We start from the raw sequence: 22,805 nt of genomic DNA on the forward strand, positions 1-22,805 counted from the left end.
ATCAATTGAATAAAAAGGAGAAGAAGAAAAAATGATACAAGGAAAAACACGATAGATCGAGAGAAGAACATCCCTCTCTCTCCCTCTACTCCATTGATCGATTTGTTAAAAAAAGAAAGAAAGAGACAAAAAAAAAATAAAATAAAAATACAATTATAAATAGGTCGACAAGAGTGTGGTTATGTGTTATTAAAAAAAGAAAAAAAAATGAAATAAAAATTAACACGATTAACTGTTATTCATTGACATAATATTTATAACGTTGTAATATTTTTAAGTGGACACACAAAAAAAGGTGTTTTCCGGGGACGAAACGTGGGAGAGGCGTTCGTAAACAAAATGGATGAAGGATACCTGTTTCGTTTGAGCATTAATATCTTCTATCAAGTCCATTAATGAAAAGATTAAAGTTGAACAAATGTAATCCAATCGATCAGCATCTCCCATCGGATTTATCTCGACGATCGTTTGTTTCAAGGTAGATCATCAATGCGATATATATTATTTTCCTTTTTGAATGTTGTGTGTGTCGAATTTTTCACGTCGAGAACGTTCACTCAATTCTTCTATACACTTTTTATATTTCTATATAACATTGTAAACGAATTGATTCAATTTAATATAATACGACAATGGATATAATCATCGATAGAAATTAATCAACGCGAAATAATGAATAAACAAATATCACCTTTTTCTTTTTCCACTAATTGTAAAACACCATGTTAAATAATAAAGTTACTCTCGTATGGGGGCACTTAGATTTGACAACACCGCTATCCTACACCTTACGGCGTCGTAGATGGCAATACAGTTGGCATGCGTGATTGCATCCTATGTGATGATGCATCGTGAAGTTGGCGTTGATGCTTGAAATGAGATATCTGCGCAGCTTTACAATGTGGCGGCAAATTTGAATATCTTTATTTAGTCACGCACGCATTTTTCTTTATATTCAAACGATATTAGTACAATTATTTTACATTATAAATAATATTTTATGATTAATAATGATAACCTAAAACTGCTTGTTACTTTAGTCGAAGTTTTTTTGTGTTTTTTTTTGTTTTTTTTTATAATAATTTGTAAAATTATTATTTATAACATTAAATAATATTATTTATTAATAAATCATATAATTCTGTTTTTTTTCGTTTTCTTTAAAATGAAAAGAAAAGATTTATTATTATATTTGTTATCATTTAGATTAATTCTAATTTCAAAATTTGTCAATGCGATGAAATTTTGATGGAAAAACAAAAAAAGGTTATTACATTGTTGCAATGCTATTCAATCAAATCTTTTCTTTATCTTATACCTGACATAGCAAACGATAAGTTGAGACAAGAAGTAAAGTATTTTTTAAAGTATGTCTTGATAAAGACATACTTAAAGCTCATCATCAAATCAAGATCAACATACTAATACTGTAGATTGACGCATACTTATATATATATATATATATATATATATTAATACCAATACAAATCTGACAGACATATATCTAAAGCAATAAGCCTTAAATAAAGAAACTTCAGCAATGATACAATTAATCCTTTTTTTTTTCTTTTGTAATTTACAGTACGTTGATAATTACTTTCTTTCTTTATTTTTTTTTGTTCTTATCACTCATCAACCTAGACAGCTAAATTATTTATCTACTTTTAAACGAATGGAATATGAATAATATTGATACTCGTCTGACTACTTTCCAACATTGCATCCGGTATTTTGCAAATCGTTTACTAATTTATTTTCTCCTTCTCTCTCTCTCTCTCTCTCTCTCTCTCTCTCTCTCTCTTTCTCTAGTAATATAAATCTCATTCAACATGAATGATCATTTAGAAAGGTACGTTGTTATAAATATAATGATACCGTACCAGATCTATACTGTTAAACATTATTCAGTAATCAGTCAAGTTTTTTTCCTTCAAATTTTTCATTAATAATCTAATGGAGTAAACAGTTATCTTGTATCTTTTTTTTTATATTGCCTGTACAAATTGAAAATAATCTTATTATTTCAAATTCATTAAATAATACAGAATAATATATATATATAATGTATAATAATATTGTTCATAAGAATTCAGTATTAATATATATATATATATATATATACATATTTATAAAAGTAAGGGCGGGAAAAAAGATAATTTTTGAAAATTGTCAAATTAGAAACAAAATACAATATTTCGAATTCATTAAATAAAACATATAATATATATAATAATATTGTGTGTTCATAAAAATTCATTAATATACATATATATATTTATAAAAGTAAGGGCGGGAAAAAAGATAATGTTTGAAAATTGTCAAATTAGAAACAAAATACAATATCTCGAATTCATTAAATAAAACATATAATATATAATAATAATATTGTGTATTCATAAAAATTCAGTATTAATATATATATATATATATATACATATTTATAAGAGTAAGGGGAGGGGGGAAAAAAGAAAATTTGGAAAATAGTCAAATTAGAAACAAAATAGACAAACAACAAAATCTTTAAAAGTGTCGAAACAATAGTTCTATTTAATCGTAGAAAATAATGAAAGAAAAAGAAAAGAAAAATATAAAATTGACTACCAGTGGGCGGATTGAGAAGAATAAAATAACAGAACGGAATGAAATGGGAACGAGAACGGGAATGAACCACAGCGTAAGATAAGACAGACGAAACGAGACGGAATGGAACAGAACTATAGTAAGATAAGACAGAGGGAACGAGACGAATGAGAGAAAAGTTAAACGGAACGGTACAAGTATGGAACGGTATGTAACGGAACGGAACGGAACGGAACGGAATGGAATGTGGAACAACGTTGTTATAGCGTGGAGGACTTTGCGCGAGAAACAAAAGAGGGAGGAGACGCGCGCGTACTTTGTACACGCGCGGAAGGAAGCAACACTCTCAAAAGTTCATAAAACGCGATAACAGTTTCCGCGCATTGCAATAAGTAACATTGTCGTTTAGTCATGCCAACGTGTTAAAAGGTATTAATAATAATCACGCGCGTTGTTCGTTATTTTATTAAACGCGTGAAAATAATTATTAACGAAACGATAGAAAAAAAAAAAAAAGAACAAGAAAATAAACAAAATAGATAGATAGATAGAGAGAAAGAAAGAAAGAAAGAAAGAAAGAGAGTGAGACGGAGACAGACAGAAAGAGAAAGAAAGAAAGAAAGAGAGAGTGAGAAGGAGAGTGAGAAAGACAACAAACAAAACAAAAGAAAAGTTCTCGAGATGGACACGTGATTCCGTGTGAAAGTGTTTTATCGTGTTTTGTTTTCAATAGAAGAGAGAGATCCGGAAAATGGCGCTAGATTCGAAGACGTTAGTTTCAACTACGTCTACTAGTAATTCGACTGCGAATAATTCGACAAATCATTGGAAAGAATTGAGCATTCCTTGCATCGACGATCCTTTCTTTCTTCTTTTTCAAGATATCTCTTACACTAGACGGGAAAATGTCCTGGCGAGAGGTAAACTACCTTTTTTTCTTTTTTATTTATATATACATATATATATATACATACGTACATATACATACATATATATATGTCACTATATATATATGTATATATAGAGAGAAAGTGTATGCACATATTTCTATTATATATGATACGATTCATCGAGTAAATTTGGATTTTCATCAACAAGTAAAAATGTTCATTTGTTCCTTCGTTCCTTCGTTCGTTCGTTCGTTCGTTCATTAACATTTTTATTGAATACGTTTTGAAACTCAGCTTTGTCCCATCTTCTCTCTCTTATCTATTAATAACTCACTTATCGTATGTATGTCTGAATTCTTGTCCTCCTTGGAATGTCGTTGTACTCTATCTCTCTCTCTCTCTCTCTCTCTCTTTTTCTTGACTCACGTATTACTTGTCTCTCTTCTTTTTTTTCTTCTCTTTCTATCTTTTTTCTCTTTTCCTCCACTCACTCTTTATATTTCTCTTTCATTTCTACAAACATATTCATTAAAATGCCAATGACCTATCTCTCTCTCTCTCTCTCCCTCTCTCTCTCTTTCTCTCTTTCTCTCCTTCTTTTCTTCTATTTCCCTCTCTCTCTCTCTCTCTCTCTTTCTCCCACTTTCTAATCAACAGAATAAACCTTTTGATTTTGTAATATACGCGTGTCATTTACTCACGCGCGTGTCGATTCATATTTTAATTACAATTAATAACTAAAAGAAGTACGTTTTTTTTTTTAATAAGATGAAAAAAAAAAAACAGAAAAAGAAAATTATTTTCAAGGAGCACGACGTTTCAATTAATTCATCAGGGAGTTTTCCCTTTTTTTTTTTCTATGTGTCACATCGTGTGTATGTATGTGTGTTCATATATTATCTATGTTTCAATCTATCGTCACGTTTTACATGATCAAAGTTTCTCTCTCACTTTCCCCTCCCCCTCTCCTCCCCTCCCCCTATTTCCCCTACTCCTCTTCCTTCTCCTCCTTCTCCTCTTTCTCTTCTTCCCCTCGTGTTTTTTTTTTTTTTTTATATTATTTCACAAAATTTTCGATAAAACGAACGTTTTTCTTCCTCTCTTTGTGTTATAACATAAAAATTTCGAAATAATCTTTCTTAATTAAATTACACGAGGAGAATTTCTTTCTATTTTCTTGTTTCTTGTTTCTTTTTCTTTTTCTTTTTTTTTTTTTACAAGATAAGAATTATTCCAGATAAATCTTGCACAACTAGTGTTGGTATTACTTGAACTTTATTATATCATGAAAGAGAATATAAATGCAAAGATTGATAGAAAATGATTTTTTAGAATTATAATGTCGGATAATATCTCTTGACTCATATTAAATGTTAATCATAATGTAACGGTCAAAAGAGAAGCCTAATGTGTTGTGTTGTGTTGTGTTGTGTGTTTGTGCATGTGTTGGTTTATTATCCTCATGAATAAATTAATAATACTTAATCGTCTTGTTCTTTTTTCTTCTCCTTGATATACATACATACATACATACATACATATATATCATACACGTATCAGCATATAACATATATATATATATGTATATGTTATCATAAAAGACCGAATTTGGAAAAAGTCGAGATTCATATGATGAAATGTCAACATACCCACATATCAAATATGTCCGGTGTGTGTAAGACCGAATATTTAGTTTCATTATTATAAATTAATATTTCACATTATATATAATATATTATAATATAATAATGTGTTATATTATATATAAATTAATTATTTATTATTTTATTATAAATTATATATATTATATATAATTATAAATTATTATTTACATACACCAACAAGTAACCAAATAACCATATGAATTTTAACATTATCCAATTTCCATCTTTTACGGTACATATTATACATATATATATATATATATGTTTACACGTTGGTGAATATTTGATATTATTATTAGAAATTTTCGAATTTCAATTATTTCGGACATACACCAAGTAACTAAGTAACCAGGTAACCATGTGATCTATCACGGTAACATATATATATATATATATATATATATATATATATATATATATCAAATATTATAAATAAAATTATAATTAAATTATATACATATATCAATATAATATTGTTATATATATATATATCATTATAATATATATATATATATATATCAAATACGTTGGTGTAAGACAGAATACTTGGTGTTTCATTATTATAAATTAATTATTATAAATTTCGGACATACACCAAGAAGTAACCAAAGTAACCATGTGAATCTTAACATTATCCAATTTCGATTTTTCACAATTACATATATATATATATATATATATATATATATATATTATATACATATTAGATGTGTGCATAGGTATATCTTCATTTATCTTTCATTACGTTAAAAGAAGAGTTTCAGATTACACATTGTCACTATCAATTTATCATCTTATCTGTTTACATATATATTTTTTATGTTACAAACTAATCGACAGAAGCTAAATGACTCTAACATATATATATATATATATATATGTAAGTACTTTCAATTTACTTGATATTACTAAACTACTACTACTACTACTACCACTACTATTATTATTTGATAGATTAAAGTGATTATGGGTTGAAGGTACAAATGTAGATAAAAATATTACTATATAATTAAATATTACTATATAAATATACTAAATAATAATACTATATTACTAGATCTTCTTTCACGTGTATTTTGTTTCTTCTTCTGTTTTTTTTCTTTTTTTTTTTTTTTTTTTTTTGATTAATATTTATAATTTATAATTTGAAACTTTCTTTCTATATTCGTCAATTAATGAGAAAAAAAGAATATGAAAAATGAAAGAAAACGAATAAAAATTTCTCACAAATTGTTTCGTTTGTAAAAAGTTTATTTTTTTTTTTTTTTTCATGAGTTTCACAAGGATTCCATTTAATGTATCTGCAAAAAAAAAAAAGAGAAATTTTCTTTTTGGTCACTCGGGTTAATTTTTTTTTATAAAGGAAACTGACTGATGTGTTAGAGACAAAATTATATTCCTATCGATAAAATTGTTCGATAGTGAGCGATAAGAATCGATAATCTCGTTTCGTTTGACAAACGATATAATACCATCAAATAAATGATTTTGTTCATTTCAATGACGTAAGGTTATTGTAAAAATCAGCTAAAACAAAAACAAAAAAAAATGGAAAAATTTTTAAAGAATTATTTTTTTTTTTTTAATATTTTCAATAATATTTTGTAATCAAAAGTTTGATTACAGTATTACATTGTTGTAATCCAAATTTATACAGACATTTATACAGACATTTATACAGACATTTATACAGACATTTATACAGATATTTGTAGTCAAAAGATTACAGTAGATATTTTTGTAATCAAAAGTTCGTTCATTTTTAATGGAAATGATGTATAAAAAGAAAAAACTAACCTAAAAATTAATATTCTTTTTTTATTATTATTATCTTTGTTTGTTTGTTTTTTTTTTTGTTTCCTATCAGTAAGAAAAACAAAAACATTTAAATTTAAATTAATATAAATGCAACGTTTCAATTCTAAATATCATCACCCTATATATAGATATTTTTAAATATTTTTAATAATATTTTGTAATAATAAGATTGATTACAGTATTACTTTGTTGTAATTCAAATTTATACAGACATTTGTACAGACATTTCTACAGATATATGTAATCAAAAGATTACAGTACATATTTTTCTAATCAAAATTTATACAGACATTTGTACAGACATATGTATACAAAAGATTACAGTAGATATTTTTGTAATCAAAAGTTCGTTCATTTTTAATAGAAATAAAGTATAACAAGAAAAAAACTAACCTAACAATTAATCTTTTGGTTTTTTATTATCTTTGTTTGTTTGTTTTTTTTTTCCTATTAGTAAGAAAAACAATTACAAGAATAAAACATTTAAATTTGAATTAATTCAATGCAGCATTTTAATTCTAAATATCATCACCCTATATATATATATATATATATATATATACATATATATGTATATATATCACACCGATAAATTTATTCACATTAATTATTAATTATTAAATCATGAATTTTTAAGTATGTATTATCAAAACATATTTCATAACTTGATATATATATATAAGAAGTTGAAGAATGTCAAAATAAACATGTATAATTAATACATGTATATAATCATTTTTTTTTTGAAAATTAACAAGTATAATTTATAAATATATTTTATAATGATTATAAATGAACATATGTTTGTCAACATATATGAAATACATTGATGAAAGTTCGAATTATTTAGATATTTATTTTAACACATTAATATTTCAGACACATATACAATAATTATTTATAATAATTATAAATTAATATATGTTTGTCAACATATATGAAATGCATTGATGAAAGATTGAATTATTGAGATATTTATTTGAACACACATTAATATTTCAGACACACATATAAACGTTCTAAGTGACCTTATGTCAAACTTGACATTGTTTAGTTATGTGATTTTATATGGTAACATATGCACACACGCACACACTCACACTCACACTTACGCATTTACATGCGTCAAGGATTTACGATTGACATAACGCAATGAATTTTTATTAATAAGATGAAATAGTTGTGTGTGTGTGTGTGTATGTGTGAGTTTGAGTGAGTGAGTGAGTGAATGAGAATAAAAAGAACAAAAAAAAAAAAATATATATATATATATATATATATATATATATGTCATGTTGTTTTAATTTAAAAAAAAAAAAAAAAAAAAAAAAACAGAAAAAAGATGTCTACTTTTCTTTTTATTGTTTTTTTTTCTTTTGTTTTTTTTTTTTTTTCAAATGGTTTGTTTTTCCTTGTTCTTTTTTCTTTTCACGTTGTTACAGAAAGGAAGACCATATTAAGGAACATTAGTGGAGATTTCAGACCGGGTGAACTCACCGCCATTATGGGACCATCGGGTGCTGGAAAAACAACGCTTATGGATATCCTGGCAGGTTTTATGTCAGTAATTTACAAAAAAAAAAAAAACAGAAAAAAAAGAAAAGAAATAGAAGAAAAACAAACAAACAAACAAACAAAAAATAATTAAATAAATAAATGCCATAGAGAAAAACACAAACATAATTTTCATAAGTGCAAGTGTTTTTTTTTTTTTTAATTACTCTAACGAAACTCAGAGATATGCACAAAACAATGAAAAGTTATCAAGGTAGCTCCTTTTTTTCTCTTTTTTTTTTTTTTCTTTTCTTTTCTTCTCTCTCTCTTTCTCTCTATTTTTCTACTTCTTTGTTTCTCTCTCTTTTTTTTCTCATATATATAGATATATATATATAAAGTAGATATTTGTATTCTAGCATGTGATGTTGATGATGATGATGATAATGATGAAAATGATGAGATGAATAGAATTTAAATTGCGTCATAATTTTATTCATCATCGAGCTTTATATATATAATAATAACAACAACAACAACAACAACAATAATAATAATAATAATAGTAAAAAAGATAGAACAATATAATAATGAATAATATTTGATAAATAATTCGTATTGTTTAAACTTGCGACACCTTTTTACTTTGACCTTGTTTTCTAAAAATAACTTTTGTTCTTTTTGTTTGATTTTTTTCTTGTTTGTTTTTTTTTTTTTTTTGTAGCACGTCGTCCTTCGATGGAAACGTTACGGTGAATGGCATTGAAAGGAACCTCGTTGAATTTAGACGTTCATCTGCATACATTATGCAAGACGACAATATGCAACCACTTTTCACAGTGGAAGAAGCTATGCTAGTAGCAGCTGATCTCAAACTTACTTTGAAGCCACGTGAAAGATTGCGCAGGGTATAGGTCTATCACAAATTTTATTTAAACAATGCAATTATCAATAATAATAATAATAATAATAATAATAATGATAAATCTCAGCTGTAGGTTTGGTGTTTTGTAAAACTTTTCTAAGATATTGTTTTCTTTTTTTTTTTTTTTTCTAGAAAATTGAATCATTTGTGTAAATCTAATATATATTTCATTAATATTCAAAAACAATTATAATGCAGATTACAAATATTGTTCAAATAATTCTTTACTTCATTGGAATAAGTTGAATTGTTTATACAATGATACAAGAAAATCCAACTAAAGCTGTGATTTTGATAGAAAAATAGTATTATAATAATAGCAATAAGAAAAAGAAGAAGAAAAAAAGATATGTAATTATTTGTTGGAAGAACAAGAACTAGAACAATAACAATAACAAATTAAAAATAAACATGTATATATGTAACAATTATTATGAATTTGAACCAAAAAGTTTATGTAATCTTTTTTTTTTCTTTAAATTAATATTAGCAAAGTACATTACATATATCAATTATTATTAGGTTGAACTACAATTTTATGTAATTTTTGTTTTTTTTTAAATTAATATTTCCAAAAGTAAATTTAACAAAGTTTATGTATTATTTTTTGTTAAATTAATATTTCCAAATTAAATTACATATATCAATTATTATTAGGTTGAACTACAAATTTATGTACTATTTTTTGTCAAATTAATATTTCCAAATTAAACTACATATACTAATTATTATTAACTTGAACCAAAAAGTTTATGTAATTTTTTTTTTTTAAATTAATATTTCCAAAGTAAACTTTACAATAATTATTATTAGGTTGAACTACAAATTTATGTATTATTTTTTTTTGTTAAATTAATATTACCAAATTAAATTACATATACTAATTATTATTAGGTTGAACTACAAATTCATGTAATTTTCTTGTTTAAATTAATATTTCCAAAGTAAACTTTACAATAATTATTATTAGGTTGAACTACAAATTTATGTATTATATTTTTTTGTTCAATTAATATTTCCAAATTAAATTACATATACCAATTATTATTAGGTTGAACTACAAATTTCTGTAATTTGTTTTGTTTAAATTAATATTACCAAATTAAATTACATATACTAATTATTATTAGGTTGAACTACAATTTTATGTAATTTTGTTTTTTAAATTAATATTTCCAAAAGTAAATTTAACAAAGTTTATGTATCATTTTTTTGTAAATTAATATTTCCAAATTAAATTACATATACCAATTATTATTAGGTTGAACTACAAATTTCTGTAATTTGTTTTGTTTAAATTAATATTACCAAATTAAATTACATATACTAATTATTATTAACTTGAACCAAAAAGTTTATGTAATTTTTGTTTTTTTAAATTAATATTTCCAAAAGTAAATTTAACAAAATTTATGTATTATTTTTTTGTAGATTAATATTTCCAAATTAAATTACATATACCAATTATTATTAGGTTGAACTACAATTTTATGTAATTTTTTTTTGTTTAAATTAATATTTTCAAAGAAAATTTTGCAACAAGAACAATAAAATAAAACAAACGATTATTTGATTTCAATATAAAGAACATTTGATGAAAATTATACGAACTTTTGGTTCACCCACTATAATATATATTTAATTATTATTATTAAAGATAATGTTTTTTTTTTTTTTATTATATTTATCAACAGATCGAAGAAATTTTATCTGTGATGGGATTGACAGAATCACGATTTACCCTTATCGGTGCCCTAAGCGGTGGACAAAAAAAAAGATTGGCCATTGCATTAGAATTAATTAACAATCCACCAATAATATTCTTAGACGAGCCTACGAGGTATGTTTAATAAATATTTATTTAATTAATTTTAACACACGTAAAAGTGATTAAAATCAAATTTTGTACAATCATTTAAAAAAAAAAACCAAAATCCTATACAACTTTTTATCTATTATTATTGTTATTATTATTATTATTTATTTTGTTATATTAATTCTCATTCACTATTATTTTTCTTTTCTTTGTTTTCACTTTAGCGGATTGGACAGTGTCACATCGAAACAATGTATCAGATTTTTAAAACAATTAGCATTAGAAGGACGAACAATAATTTGTACAATACATCAACCTAGTGCATCTTTAGTTGATATGATTGATCATCTTTACGTTGTTGCTGAAGGTTATTGCGTTTATACAGGTGGATCACATAATTTGGTGCCATATTTAAGTAGTCTTGGTCTACGTTGTCCTACACATTATAATCCTACAGATTTTAGTAAGTATAATAATAATAATAATAATAATAACAACAGTTAGGGTTAATCAAAAATTCGTGTATTTTTAAATATATATTTCCAAAAGTACAAAATTTACGTCACGTTGTTTGTCCGCAATGTACTCCTAAACTACTGAACCGATTTTAATCAAATTTTGCACACTCTGTGCAGTTTCATCCAACTTGAAACATAGGATAGTTTATATTATTTTAATACATATAAATTACGTGTCACGTTGTTTGTTCGCAATGTACTCCTAAACTACTGAACCGATATTAATCAAATTTTGCACACTGTATGCAGTTTCATCCAACTTGAAAGATAGGATAGTTTATATCTCAATTTATAATCGCAATATTATTTTATTAATCGTGAATTATTTGTTTATTAACAAAGAGAGTCCATGATTATCTCTGTTAGTTCAATAATATATATATAAATATCAAAACTAAAGTTTCAACACAATAAATACACGAACTTTTGATTCAACCTTGACACGTTGACCGCCATCATACTTTTTTAAAATTCTAATGTTACAAAATTAATTGAACTTAATTACATTAATATTATTACACAATATATATATATATATATATAATAAATAATATTATTAAAATATCAAATTAACATAATAACTCGCATAATTGATAATCAAACAACATGTATAAAATATATATTTTAATCAATAATTAATGAATATTTTGATTTTGTTTTCAGTAATAGAGATATGTAACGGTGATTATGGTGATCATCTATCGAGATTAGTAGAATCTGTTGATAATGGAAAAAGTAATACTTGGAGATCATCGATGGTATTAAGTTTGGGTAAAACTGAAGAAATCATCGTAACCCATATGTCTGCTTCTTCCAAAATTTTACAACAGACTAATATACGTGTGCCATCCTTTGAAGTAGAATACAAACATACGACTTATTATGCTACTGGATTTTGGAAACAATTTCACGTTCTTCTTAGAAGAAACGCTATTAAATTATCACGCGACAAGGTAATCAAAACAATTGTACATTTTGTTTTGTTATTTTCTATTTATTTCTTTTTTCTCTTCTTCTCATTTTGTTTACTCAAGATTATAGTCACAACAATAATTAATGTTTTTTTCTCTTTGTTTTTTTTTTTTTTTAAATCTGTTAACAGATATTGACGCTCACACGGATATCGATGCATCTTTTAATCGCATTGATCGTTGGTGCAATATTTTTTAGAATTGGCCAAGACGCCACTTACGTTTTAGATAATTTTAATTTACTTTTTTTTAATCTAATGTTTTTAATGTTTAGTGCATTCAGTTCTACGTTAATTACTTGTAAGTAACCTTACCTTTATTATTAACATATTGGGATCTCTAGCACTTGCTATCTGGTGGCTAAATTCAAAATTAGAGTAAATAGGTCGAATTTTGCTACGCCACGTGGTGGGATCCTCTAGCACTTGAATACGCTATCTAGTGGCTAAATTCAAAATTAGAGTTGATAGGTCGAATTGATAAGCCACGTTCACCCCCCTGCCAGAGATCCCAATACCCTTTTATATATTTAACCCTTTGCATTAGGAACAATTTTTTGAATTTTGTTAATTATTTTTAAAATGTTTTATTTGAAATTTACTTCAACTAAAAATTATAGATAATTTTGATAATAAAAGTAACAAAGTAGTACAATGGTTGCAATACATTTTGTATATTTAATATCTTCTTCTTCTTCTTCTTTTTAATATATATAAATTAAGTGTCACGTTGTTTGTTCGTAATGGATTCCTAAACTACTGAACTGATTTTAATCAAATTTTGCACACTGTGTGCAATTTCATTCAACTTGAAAGATAGGATAGTTGATATAAGGGTTATATAAGGGCAAAGGGTTAATTAACGTAAGATTAATATTAATAATCATATTTTTGTTAACTTTATCTTACGTATTTACTTTGTTTCTTTTTTTTAGTACCTTTGGAATTGCCAATATTAATGCGAGAACATTTTAATCGTTGGTACAAGCTACGATCATTTTATCTTGCAAACAAATTTGCCGATTTTCCGGTACAATTAACGGCAACGTGTATATACACGTTAATAGTTTATTTCATGAGTAATCAAATATTCGAAGCTAAAAGATTAATACTTTACGTACTTATGTGTTTCGTCGTTACTTTGGTAGCACAAGCTATCGGTTTTATCGTTGGCGTTGGATTAACAGTACAGGTTTGTTCACATTCAATTGTTTATAATGTATAATAATAATATTCAATTAGCACCGATTGCCATAATCAATGTTAAGTTGTCAACTTTGTAGAACGGTGTGATCTTTGGACCGCTTATAATTTTACCATTTACAATATTTAGCGGATTTTTTGTACACCTTAATGATGCACATCCATATTTGCATTGGTTGTTTCACATGTCTTTCCTAAAATATGGTTTCGAAGGAACAATGATTACGATTTATGGGTAAAATTTATATTTTTCTCTATTAATATATTTATATATATATAATCTTACATATGTACAATTAAGATTAATATATTTAATCTTTTGCACTATGAATAATATTTTCATTGTAAATTTGTTATTTAATAATTCTAAACTTTTTTTAATAAATATTTTATTGGAAATTTACTTTTTCTTTTTTTTTAATTAAAAAGTAAAAGTGTTATTTTAATCAGTTTTGGTAAAAAGTAAAATGTCGGCAAAGGGTAGTGCAAAAGGTTAGTTTCAATTGACTGTATATTATAATATAATATATATATATATATATATATATATTATATTAATATACGTTATATTTATATTATAATTATATTATATTACAATATAATAATTATAATATATTTGTAATTTATATTTTATTATATATTATTATATAATCTTACATATATACAGTTAAGATTAATATATTTAACCCTTTGCACACTACAAATAATATTTTATTTTGGTTATACAGTAGTTTTTAAATATTCTTAATAAATATTTTATTTGAAATTTACTACAAATAAAAAGTAAAGGTTATCTTTATCAATTTTGATAGAAGGAAAAATGGCGGATGTAAAAGTGTAGTGCAAAGGATTAATTAATTGACTGTATATTATATTATATTGTAACATAATACAGAATCAATAATTGAAATAAATTCTAATATAATTTATATAATACTATTTATATTATATTATAATATAATATAATATACACATTATATATTAGATCGAGTCATAAATAACTTCCATTTTTAATGAGACAAAGAATGGCGTTTCTGCGACTGGTAAGTGCAACACACCTTTCATGGAGTTTTTGTTTTTTTGCACTCTTTGCAATTGTTTAACGTATCTATTGGATTTTGCTCTCAATATTACCTTTAAAAGGTTCATCAAAGTCGGAAATACATCCCCTGCACTCGGGTTCATCTTTTAAGATCGTATCTCCAGAACGGAATTTTCCAAACCAATTTCTGACTGCCCTATCAGTTATTCAGTCCTGCACTGTATAAGCTGTATATTTTTTCAGTTGCCACCTTAGTGCTATTGCTTTGTTTCAATTCCTAAAGCGTTACATGTTGAATATGCACTTTTGGAAGTGAAAACTTCTTTAGAATGGGTGTGATTTGAAACAATGCAACGGAGCGGTAGGCGGCTATGTAACGGAGCGGTGGAAGGCGATGAAACGGCCGCGATACTAAATAAGAAGAGAATACAATTATCCTACATCAGATATTTTTATTTTGTATTCGTCTCATTCTCTCGAAACTTAATTTTATTGAAGATTTCACTTCTAACACGTGTGATCTTTACCATCCATTTCAGTGATTAAGAAAAACGGTTAAATGTAACATTGACTGCATAAAAAAGTTAACAGAAGACTAAACTGAATCCTCATCTATACAGTGATATCGAAAATTCGTTTGTTTCGGTGACTTATAGTAGGTAAATACGAAAAATAGATTCTACATAGCCGCATCGGAAGTTACTTATGACTCTCGACCTAATATTATATATATAAATATAAATATAATATGCATTATATATTATTATAATATATATTACATTATAATATAATATAAAATCAATCCTAGTAGCAGAAAATATTGAAAAATAATGTTGAATACATGTGTGAGACATTGAATCTCTTTTTAATATTAAATACACATCTATTGAATATTTTTTCAATAGTCTTCTGCTACTAGGGAATAAACGAGATACAAAAATTACAATCTACCTTATTTAATTTCAGATACGATAGACCAAAAATGCATTGTTCCGATGTATATTGTCATTTGGCCATGCCCAAACAACTGTTGATAGCCGTTGGCATGAAACAAATAGATTATTGGTTTTGCATGATCGTATTGATCGTTTTGTACATTATCCTAGATACAATAGCATATATTATATTACGGGTAAGACTCAGAAAACGTATATAATAAATTATATAATAATAATAATAATAATAATAAAAAAAAAAAAATGACAAAAAAAAAACATCAAAGAAAGACTGACTATATATCAACGAATTTTTTTTTTTTCTTTTTTTCAAATTAAGAAATAATTATTATACGAATAATATAATATAAAACGTAAGAGAAAAATTATATGTAAAAAAAAAAAAAACAAACAAACAAACAAACAAATTATTATTTGTTGACAAAATGCAATACAATATAAGTACTTACTTTATTTATATCATTTACTCTCAAGATTTTCTTTCTTTCTTTCTTACTTTCTTTCTTTCTTTCTGTCTGTCTGTCTGTCTCCATTTCGATTTTAATCTCGAAAATTATCTTACAATTATTATTTATATAGTTTATCAACCCTTTGTCCTATTTGCTAATTTTCAATTATTCCAATGACAATAAACTTAAGAATTATTATTATTATTAATATTAGATTTTTCATTTTTACATTAACATTTGATGAATTCTTTTTTAAAAAATTATCAACTCAAACTTGTGTGTGCAATTTGACAAATAATTATACATAATTAAATTATTTAAATATTCTTAATTATTAAAATAATTATTTAAATTATTTAAATTTAATTATTTAATTATTATATAATTAAGAAAATATCGAGAACAATTGAAATATGTGTAGTCAAACACAGGTTTTTATTGTTTTTAGTTAAAATTTGACGTGTCTGACTTATTATAGGACAAAAGGGTTGACTTTTGCCTTATATAAGTATATTAAATATTAATAATAATCGATGATATTTACAATCTCTCTGTAAAAATATGAAATTTCATTTTGTTTTTGTTGTTGTTGTTGTTGTCTAAATTACAATAATTCAGCATAAAATCACTTAATACACATTCGTTCTTAAACATAACTATTAATAAATTAAAATTAATTTTGTATTTATGTATAATAATAATAATAATATTATTATTAATAATAATAATAATAATAATAATATCAATATCGGAAATTAGGATTGTCAGTCTGCCAACCTTTCGCATTAGGACCAAACTGATAAACCAATCTTCTACCAAGCACTGGTTGAAATATTTTACTTTTATAATAGTATCTGAAAAAAAAAAAACAAAAAAACCATAAAGTTGAATTTTTATGATTTAAAACGAGACATTTTTTTCATTTCTTTTTCGCATTAAAAACAAATAACAAAAAAAAAAAAAAAAGAAAAGAAAAGCATGTAAAGTGTAAAGGAAAAAGCCAAAAAGAAAAATTGAAATAAGAAAATGAAATAATAAAAACCTCATGGCACGGCTAAGTTTTTCATAGGTCATTTTTGTATTTCCTTTTCTTGAGCCCCAACGTTTGGCTACTTCGTCACTTTTAACGAATCGAAATTTGGCTTGGGAATAATCCTCCCAACAAATTAAACTTGGACAAGTTTCACGATTTCGCAATAAATCTCTAATAAATTCCCATAGTTTACCTTGGCCTGTGACTAACATGTAAAAAAGTAAAAAGAAACAAAAAAAAAACAAAACAAATCATTTTATTTGTCATAATAGTAGTAATAATATATCATATTAATAAATGTTAATATAAATAATATAATATATTATTATATATTATTATTAATAATATTTACATTTATTATATTAATAAAATATATATTATAATATTATATCATATCTCATATGTCTGATATATCAATATATCAATGTCATATCATGTCATCAATAAATATATTAACATAGAAAATAATATATTATTATAACATATTAAAAAATATATTATTATTGATAATATATTATTATTAATTTATTAATATATTTTATAATAATATATTATTTTATATATTTATATATTTATTATTTTAATATATTATTATATATTATTATTAATATGTTATAATAATAATATAATAATATATATTATTATATATTTAGCATTTTATATTATTATAATATTAATATAATATATATTCTAATATATATATATATATATTATAATATATAATATTAATATATATAATATACAATTATAATTATATATATATATATATAATATATATTATATTATAATAACAATATTAATATATTATTATTAACTTATTAATATATTTTATAATAATATATTATTTTATATATTTATATATTTATTATTTTAATATATTATTATATATTATTATTAATATGTTATAATAATAATATAATAATATATATTATTATATATTTAGCATTTTATATTATTATAATATTAATATATATAATATACAATTATAATTATATATATATAATATATATTATATTATAATAACAATATTAATATATTATTATTAATTTATTAATATATTTTATATATTTATATATTTATTATTATAATATATTATTATATATTATTATTAATATGTTATAATAATAATATATTAATAATAATATATAATAATATATATTTAGCATTTTTATATAAATTATTTGCACATTATATTTGCACTTTATATTTGCATGATTGTAATAACACAATAATATATATTATACTATTATTATTATAAATATATAAATAATAATATATTAATATATTATTATTAATATATTAAATAATAATATAATAATATATAAATAAATATATAAAATAATATATTATTATAACATAGTAAAAAATATATTATTATTAATAATATTATATTATTATAATATATTAATATAATATATATCATAATGTATAATTTAATATTATATAGAATAAAAAAAGAAAAATAAAATACAATTATTATAAGATTAATATAATATATAATATATAATTATAATTATATATTATATTATATTATATTAACAATATTAATATATTATTATAATATTAATATAATATATAATTATGATGTATATTATATTCTATATATTATAATATATTATATATATATATATATTAATATATTATTATTAATATATTATAATAGTATATTATTTTATATATTTATATATTTATTATTATAATATATATTAATATATTATTATTATTAATATGTTATAATAATAATATAATAATATATATTATTATCTTTATAGCATTTTAATATAAATTATTTGCACATTATATTTGCACTTTATATTTGCATGATTATAATAACACAATAATATATATCATACTATTATTATTATTAATATATAAATATTAATATATATTAATAAAAAAGAAAAAAAAATAACAATTATATACAATGAGGAAAGAGAACGTACCATTTTTCTTCGTTTTTAATAATTTCGGTCTACCCGGTGGCCGTTTAGTTGTGATTTTCATACAATTATCTGATTCCGCATCTAGAAAATAAAAAAAATAAAAAAATATCGTGATTCATTAAAGTAAAGTTAACTTAAGAAGAAGGGGAATAAAGAAACGTATTCTCGTACAGATTTATACGATAATAATAATAATAATAATACTAATAATAATAATAATAATAATAATAATGAATTATCATTTACCGGATATACCACTGGACGACATTTGTGCCATATCGTCCTCGGAATGTGAGTGTATAGCCTCAAATGGTGGAACTAAAAAATAAAATAAAAATATAATCCAAAAAAAAAAAAAAAAGAAAAAAAATTACACTAAACACACAATTATCTTTTTTCTTTTTTTAATAATTGTATAATTAATCTAATCCTAATATTAAATAAAAAAAAAAAAGAAAATAATGATTATACTTCTAATTGTTAATATAAATCATATTAAAATATAAGGATAGTGGTGTAATAATTAATTGTAAATGGGTTTGTAAACATACGTGAATTAGAAACTCGTTGAGAATGTAAATGGCAATACAATTTATCACCATAAATTGGATCGTGAAATAAGAAATCATTGCGTGTCATGGCTGCAAGTTCTTCCCCGGAAACTGCAAGACTTTGTTGTATAGATCTGTATGGTAATCCTATGGAAGATGCGGCTGACATTAACCAACTTATCGTTTCCTGTTTGCACCAAGTTTTCATTGGTTTTCTACACCAATCAGTACCATCGATGTACTCAATTTCACCTTTATTTGTAATATACAAAAATAATATCACAATACAATACAATACAATACAATACAATACAAGAAGAAGAAGAAGAGGAAGAAAAGTAACGAAATATTTGTGTTCAATTACAATTACGTAAAAATTTATTGATAATTATATTTTCAAAAATAATTTACCGAGTGAACATTTTTTCCTTTTAGGTTCGTACGAATTATACATTGTGTGTGTAACATCTTTTTTATTAACAACAGGTGTATCCATGTTCCACAAAAAATGATCGTTATTTTCATTTTCATCATTCAAGTTGATCACCGATGAACAAACCTGTATAAAAATGAACAAAATACTTCATCAAATAATATGCATATTTTATTTTCTTATTTTTATTTATTTATTTAAAAAAAAAAAAAACAAAAAACATTTATTTAGTTGTTGTACTGACCTCCGAAAGATTTGTCCTATCATAATTGTCAAACGAATTCATGTCTTTTTTTTCTTTTTTCGAAATAAATAAGTTTGTTGTAGACGGTTTTACTTAAAAATTGAAACGAATAATGCAACCAAGTGTATGTATGTATGTATGTATCTATAATACGTGCGCGCGCGCGTACGTATATTATTTAAGTGTTGTGTTATCATGCATACAATCGTACGTAATGTTTCGCGCCACGCACAATTATTCAAACTAATACAGATATCGCAAGAAAATAAATCGTTAACTGTTAATTAACATAAATATTGCGAATGTATATACATAGAATTTGATATATTCAGTTAATAAAGTGAAAGAAATAATGGAGTTTCCCTTTTTTATTAAATAACAAAGAAAAATCTCTTTAGAACGTACGAATATTACAACCACAACAAAAAAAAAAGATATCGATAATAAACAAATTGTTAAAAGTATTATTAGCAATAAGAAATCAAAAGAACAATTAAAAAAGAATTTAGAAAAAATAAAAATAAACTGTTAATGGCTAATTAACGTTGAAAACAAAAACAAACAAACAAATGGTTTCACAAATTTAAATTGTGCACACAGGAAAAACTTCGAACATACATATATATATATATATATGTATATATAAACGTGGAACTATAAACGTGTTATGTGAATGGCGTTTCGCGCGTTACTAATTGCTGAACGATAGTCTACGTTCCTTCAGGGTAAAAATCTTGAGGTTCCGATGATGACGCGCGTGAAACGTTTAGGACGTCATTGTACATATATATATATATATATATGTGTATGTCACTGTATGTATGTATGTATGTATGTGTGTATGGTAGTGCCATGCGTGCGCCATTCATACTAGCGCGCAATACAACCTAACACAACATAACACAACACATTCAACATAGCAGACGGAAGAACAGCAGGTATATCAACGGGGATTTCCCACTATTCCTAATTGGCCAATCACCAAACATCTCTTTGCTTGGGTTCGCTGACGCAACGACAATGGGATACCACTGCCGCTCCTCATCATCAGACTTTACTTACTTACTTACTTACTTATTTTATTGGTTACTTATATATATATGTATGTATATTTTTTTCTTCGTGTTTTTTTTTCTTCATTTTAGTATTTATATATTTATGGAAACGATTCTTTGAGGAGTGTACGAGCGGTGCAATTGTACACCTATGATGCATACGTGTAACTACTACTACTACTTATGGACATATGATTTACATATATATATATAGCATAAAAGTATGATTCTACGAAGGATGTATTTTGTAGCTTATTGTTAAACAGGATTTACAGATGAATTTATAAAATTGCTTAAACGATGATCGTTGGTTGGTTGGTTGGTTGGATTGAGCGAACGAGCATTGAATTAATGTGCTGATTTATTTCAACGTTATTTACGTCTTACAAACGGCGGCGTACTTAAAAAAAAAAGAAAAATAAGAAACATTTCCAGACAGAAAGAGAAAGAAATAGAGAAGGGAAGGGTGTGTGAGAGAGAGAGAGAGGAAAGAGAGGAAGAAATACTTATTCATTTCAAGTTTGTTTCAACAACTACAAATAGTTCTATACCCCGACCTTTGATAACATTGAATCATTATTTTAATACACAATATTGAAATTATACAGTTTCATTTTGATTTTTGATAATGATCATGATAAAATATTTGTTCTCTTTTTATTTAATTACTGTATATATATATATAGACAAGTATAATTAATCAATTTTCATTCTTTGTAATATTATTAAATATATACGTACATTGAAATACATGTAAATAATTTGCTTATAAATATGTAATAATCTTTTAAAGAAATATTTATTTCAATTCTTCGTACAAATTATGTAGAAAAACTAACTAATCAAGTTTGTATCTAATATTGTACTATTACCTAAACATTCGTGGAATTGAATCATTTTTTTACCCACGTTTTGCAAATAATCATTTTTATACATGCAAGTATGAAGTGTAGTCTATCACAAGGCACTTGAATGAAATTTATTTATTTTCATTGAAAGAATGAATTATTTTAATATTATTTATTAAAATATCGATGATTCTTTGATTTATAATCAGTTTTTTTTTCAAAATTTGTTATTAATAAACTAGTTATGTATATTCACGTGGTTTGTAATATGAAATAATATTGATCAATTAATATTATTTATTTATTTGATATAAATAAAATGTAAAAATTCGTACAATGTTTATCATTCTACATTGTATTACTTATTTTGTTA

At 24.0% G+C, this 22,805-nt stretch overlaps 2 protein-coding genes and 1 long non-coding RNA gene across 6 annotated transcripts; 1 reads left to right on the top strand and 2 right to left on the bottom strand.

Annotated features, from left to right (window-relative positions):
• Positions 1 to 338: 338 nt before the first annotated feature.
• On the top strand, positions 339 to 16,134 carry LOC107067301 (ATP-binding cassette sub-family G member 1). Of its 4 annotated transcripts, none has more exons than XM_089173844.1 (10): positions 339 to 478; positions 8,395 to 8,512; positions 9,171 to 9,354; positions 11,066 to 11,211; positions 11,412 to 11,650; positions 12,369 to 12,658; positions 12,808 to 12,976; positions 13,611 to 13,867; positions 13,959 to 14,113; positions 15,887 to 16,134. In XM_089173844.1, exons 2-10 carry the CDS (start codon positions 8,457 to 8,459, stop codon positions 16,074 to 16,076), a joined length of 1,686 nt encoding a protein of 561 aa, XP_089029970.1. In that variant the 5' UTR covers positions 339 to 478; positions 8,395 to 8,456; the 3' UTR covers positions 16,077 to 16,134. The 4 variants fall into 4 exon arrangements, with proteins under 4 accessions (XP_089029970.1, XP_089029971.1, XP_089029969.1 ...); XM_089173843.1 differs by lacking the exon at positions 339 to 478 and adding an exon at positions 2,739 to 3,500; XM_089173845.1 differs by lacking the exons at positions 339 to 478; positions 15,887 to 16,134 and adding an exon at positions 2,732 to 3,500 and having other exon boundaries at positions 13,944 to 14,098.
• LOC149032123 (uncharacterized) lies at positions 14,852 to 15,972 on the bottom strand. The gene is made up of 2 exons (XR_016177004.1): positions 15,872 to 15,972; positions 14,852 to 15,637 (listed from the first exon to the last, which is right to left on the bottom strand). It is a non-coding gene; the product is annotated as an uncharacterized LOC149032123 (long non-coding RNA).
• Positions 16,135 to 16,307: 173 nt separating the features above from the next.
• On the bottom strand, positions 16,308 to 21,769 carry LOC107067244 (ETS-related transcription factor Elf-5). The gene is made up of 7 exons (XM_089173853.1): positions 20,530 to 21,769; positions 20,264 to 20,411; positions 19,853 to 20,104; positions 19,548 to 19,619; positions 19,302 to 19,382; positions 17,368 to 17,563; positions 16,308 to 17,179 (listed from the first exon to the last, which is right to left on the bottom strand). The coding sequence occupies exons 1-7, from the start codon at positions 20,569 to 20,571 to the stop codon at positions 17,068 to 17,070; spliced, it is 903 nt and encodes a 300-aa protein (XP_089029979.1). The 5' UTR covers positions 20,572 to 21,769; the 3' UTR covers positions 16,308 to 17,067.
• Between the last annotated feature and the right edge of the window lie 1,036 nt (positions 21,770 to 22,805).

The sequence above is a fragment of the Polistes dominula genome, unplaced genomic scaffold, assembly GCF_049000335.1.
Source record: "Polistes dominula isolate Pdom_NZ unplaced genomic scaffold, Pdom_raw_medaka contig_75, whole genome shotgun sequence".
In the NCBI taxonomy this organism is placed as follows: Eukaryota; Metazoa; Arthropoda; class Insecta; order Hymenoptera; family Vespidae; genus Polistes; species Polistes dominula.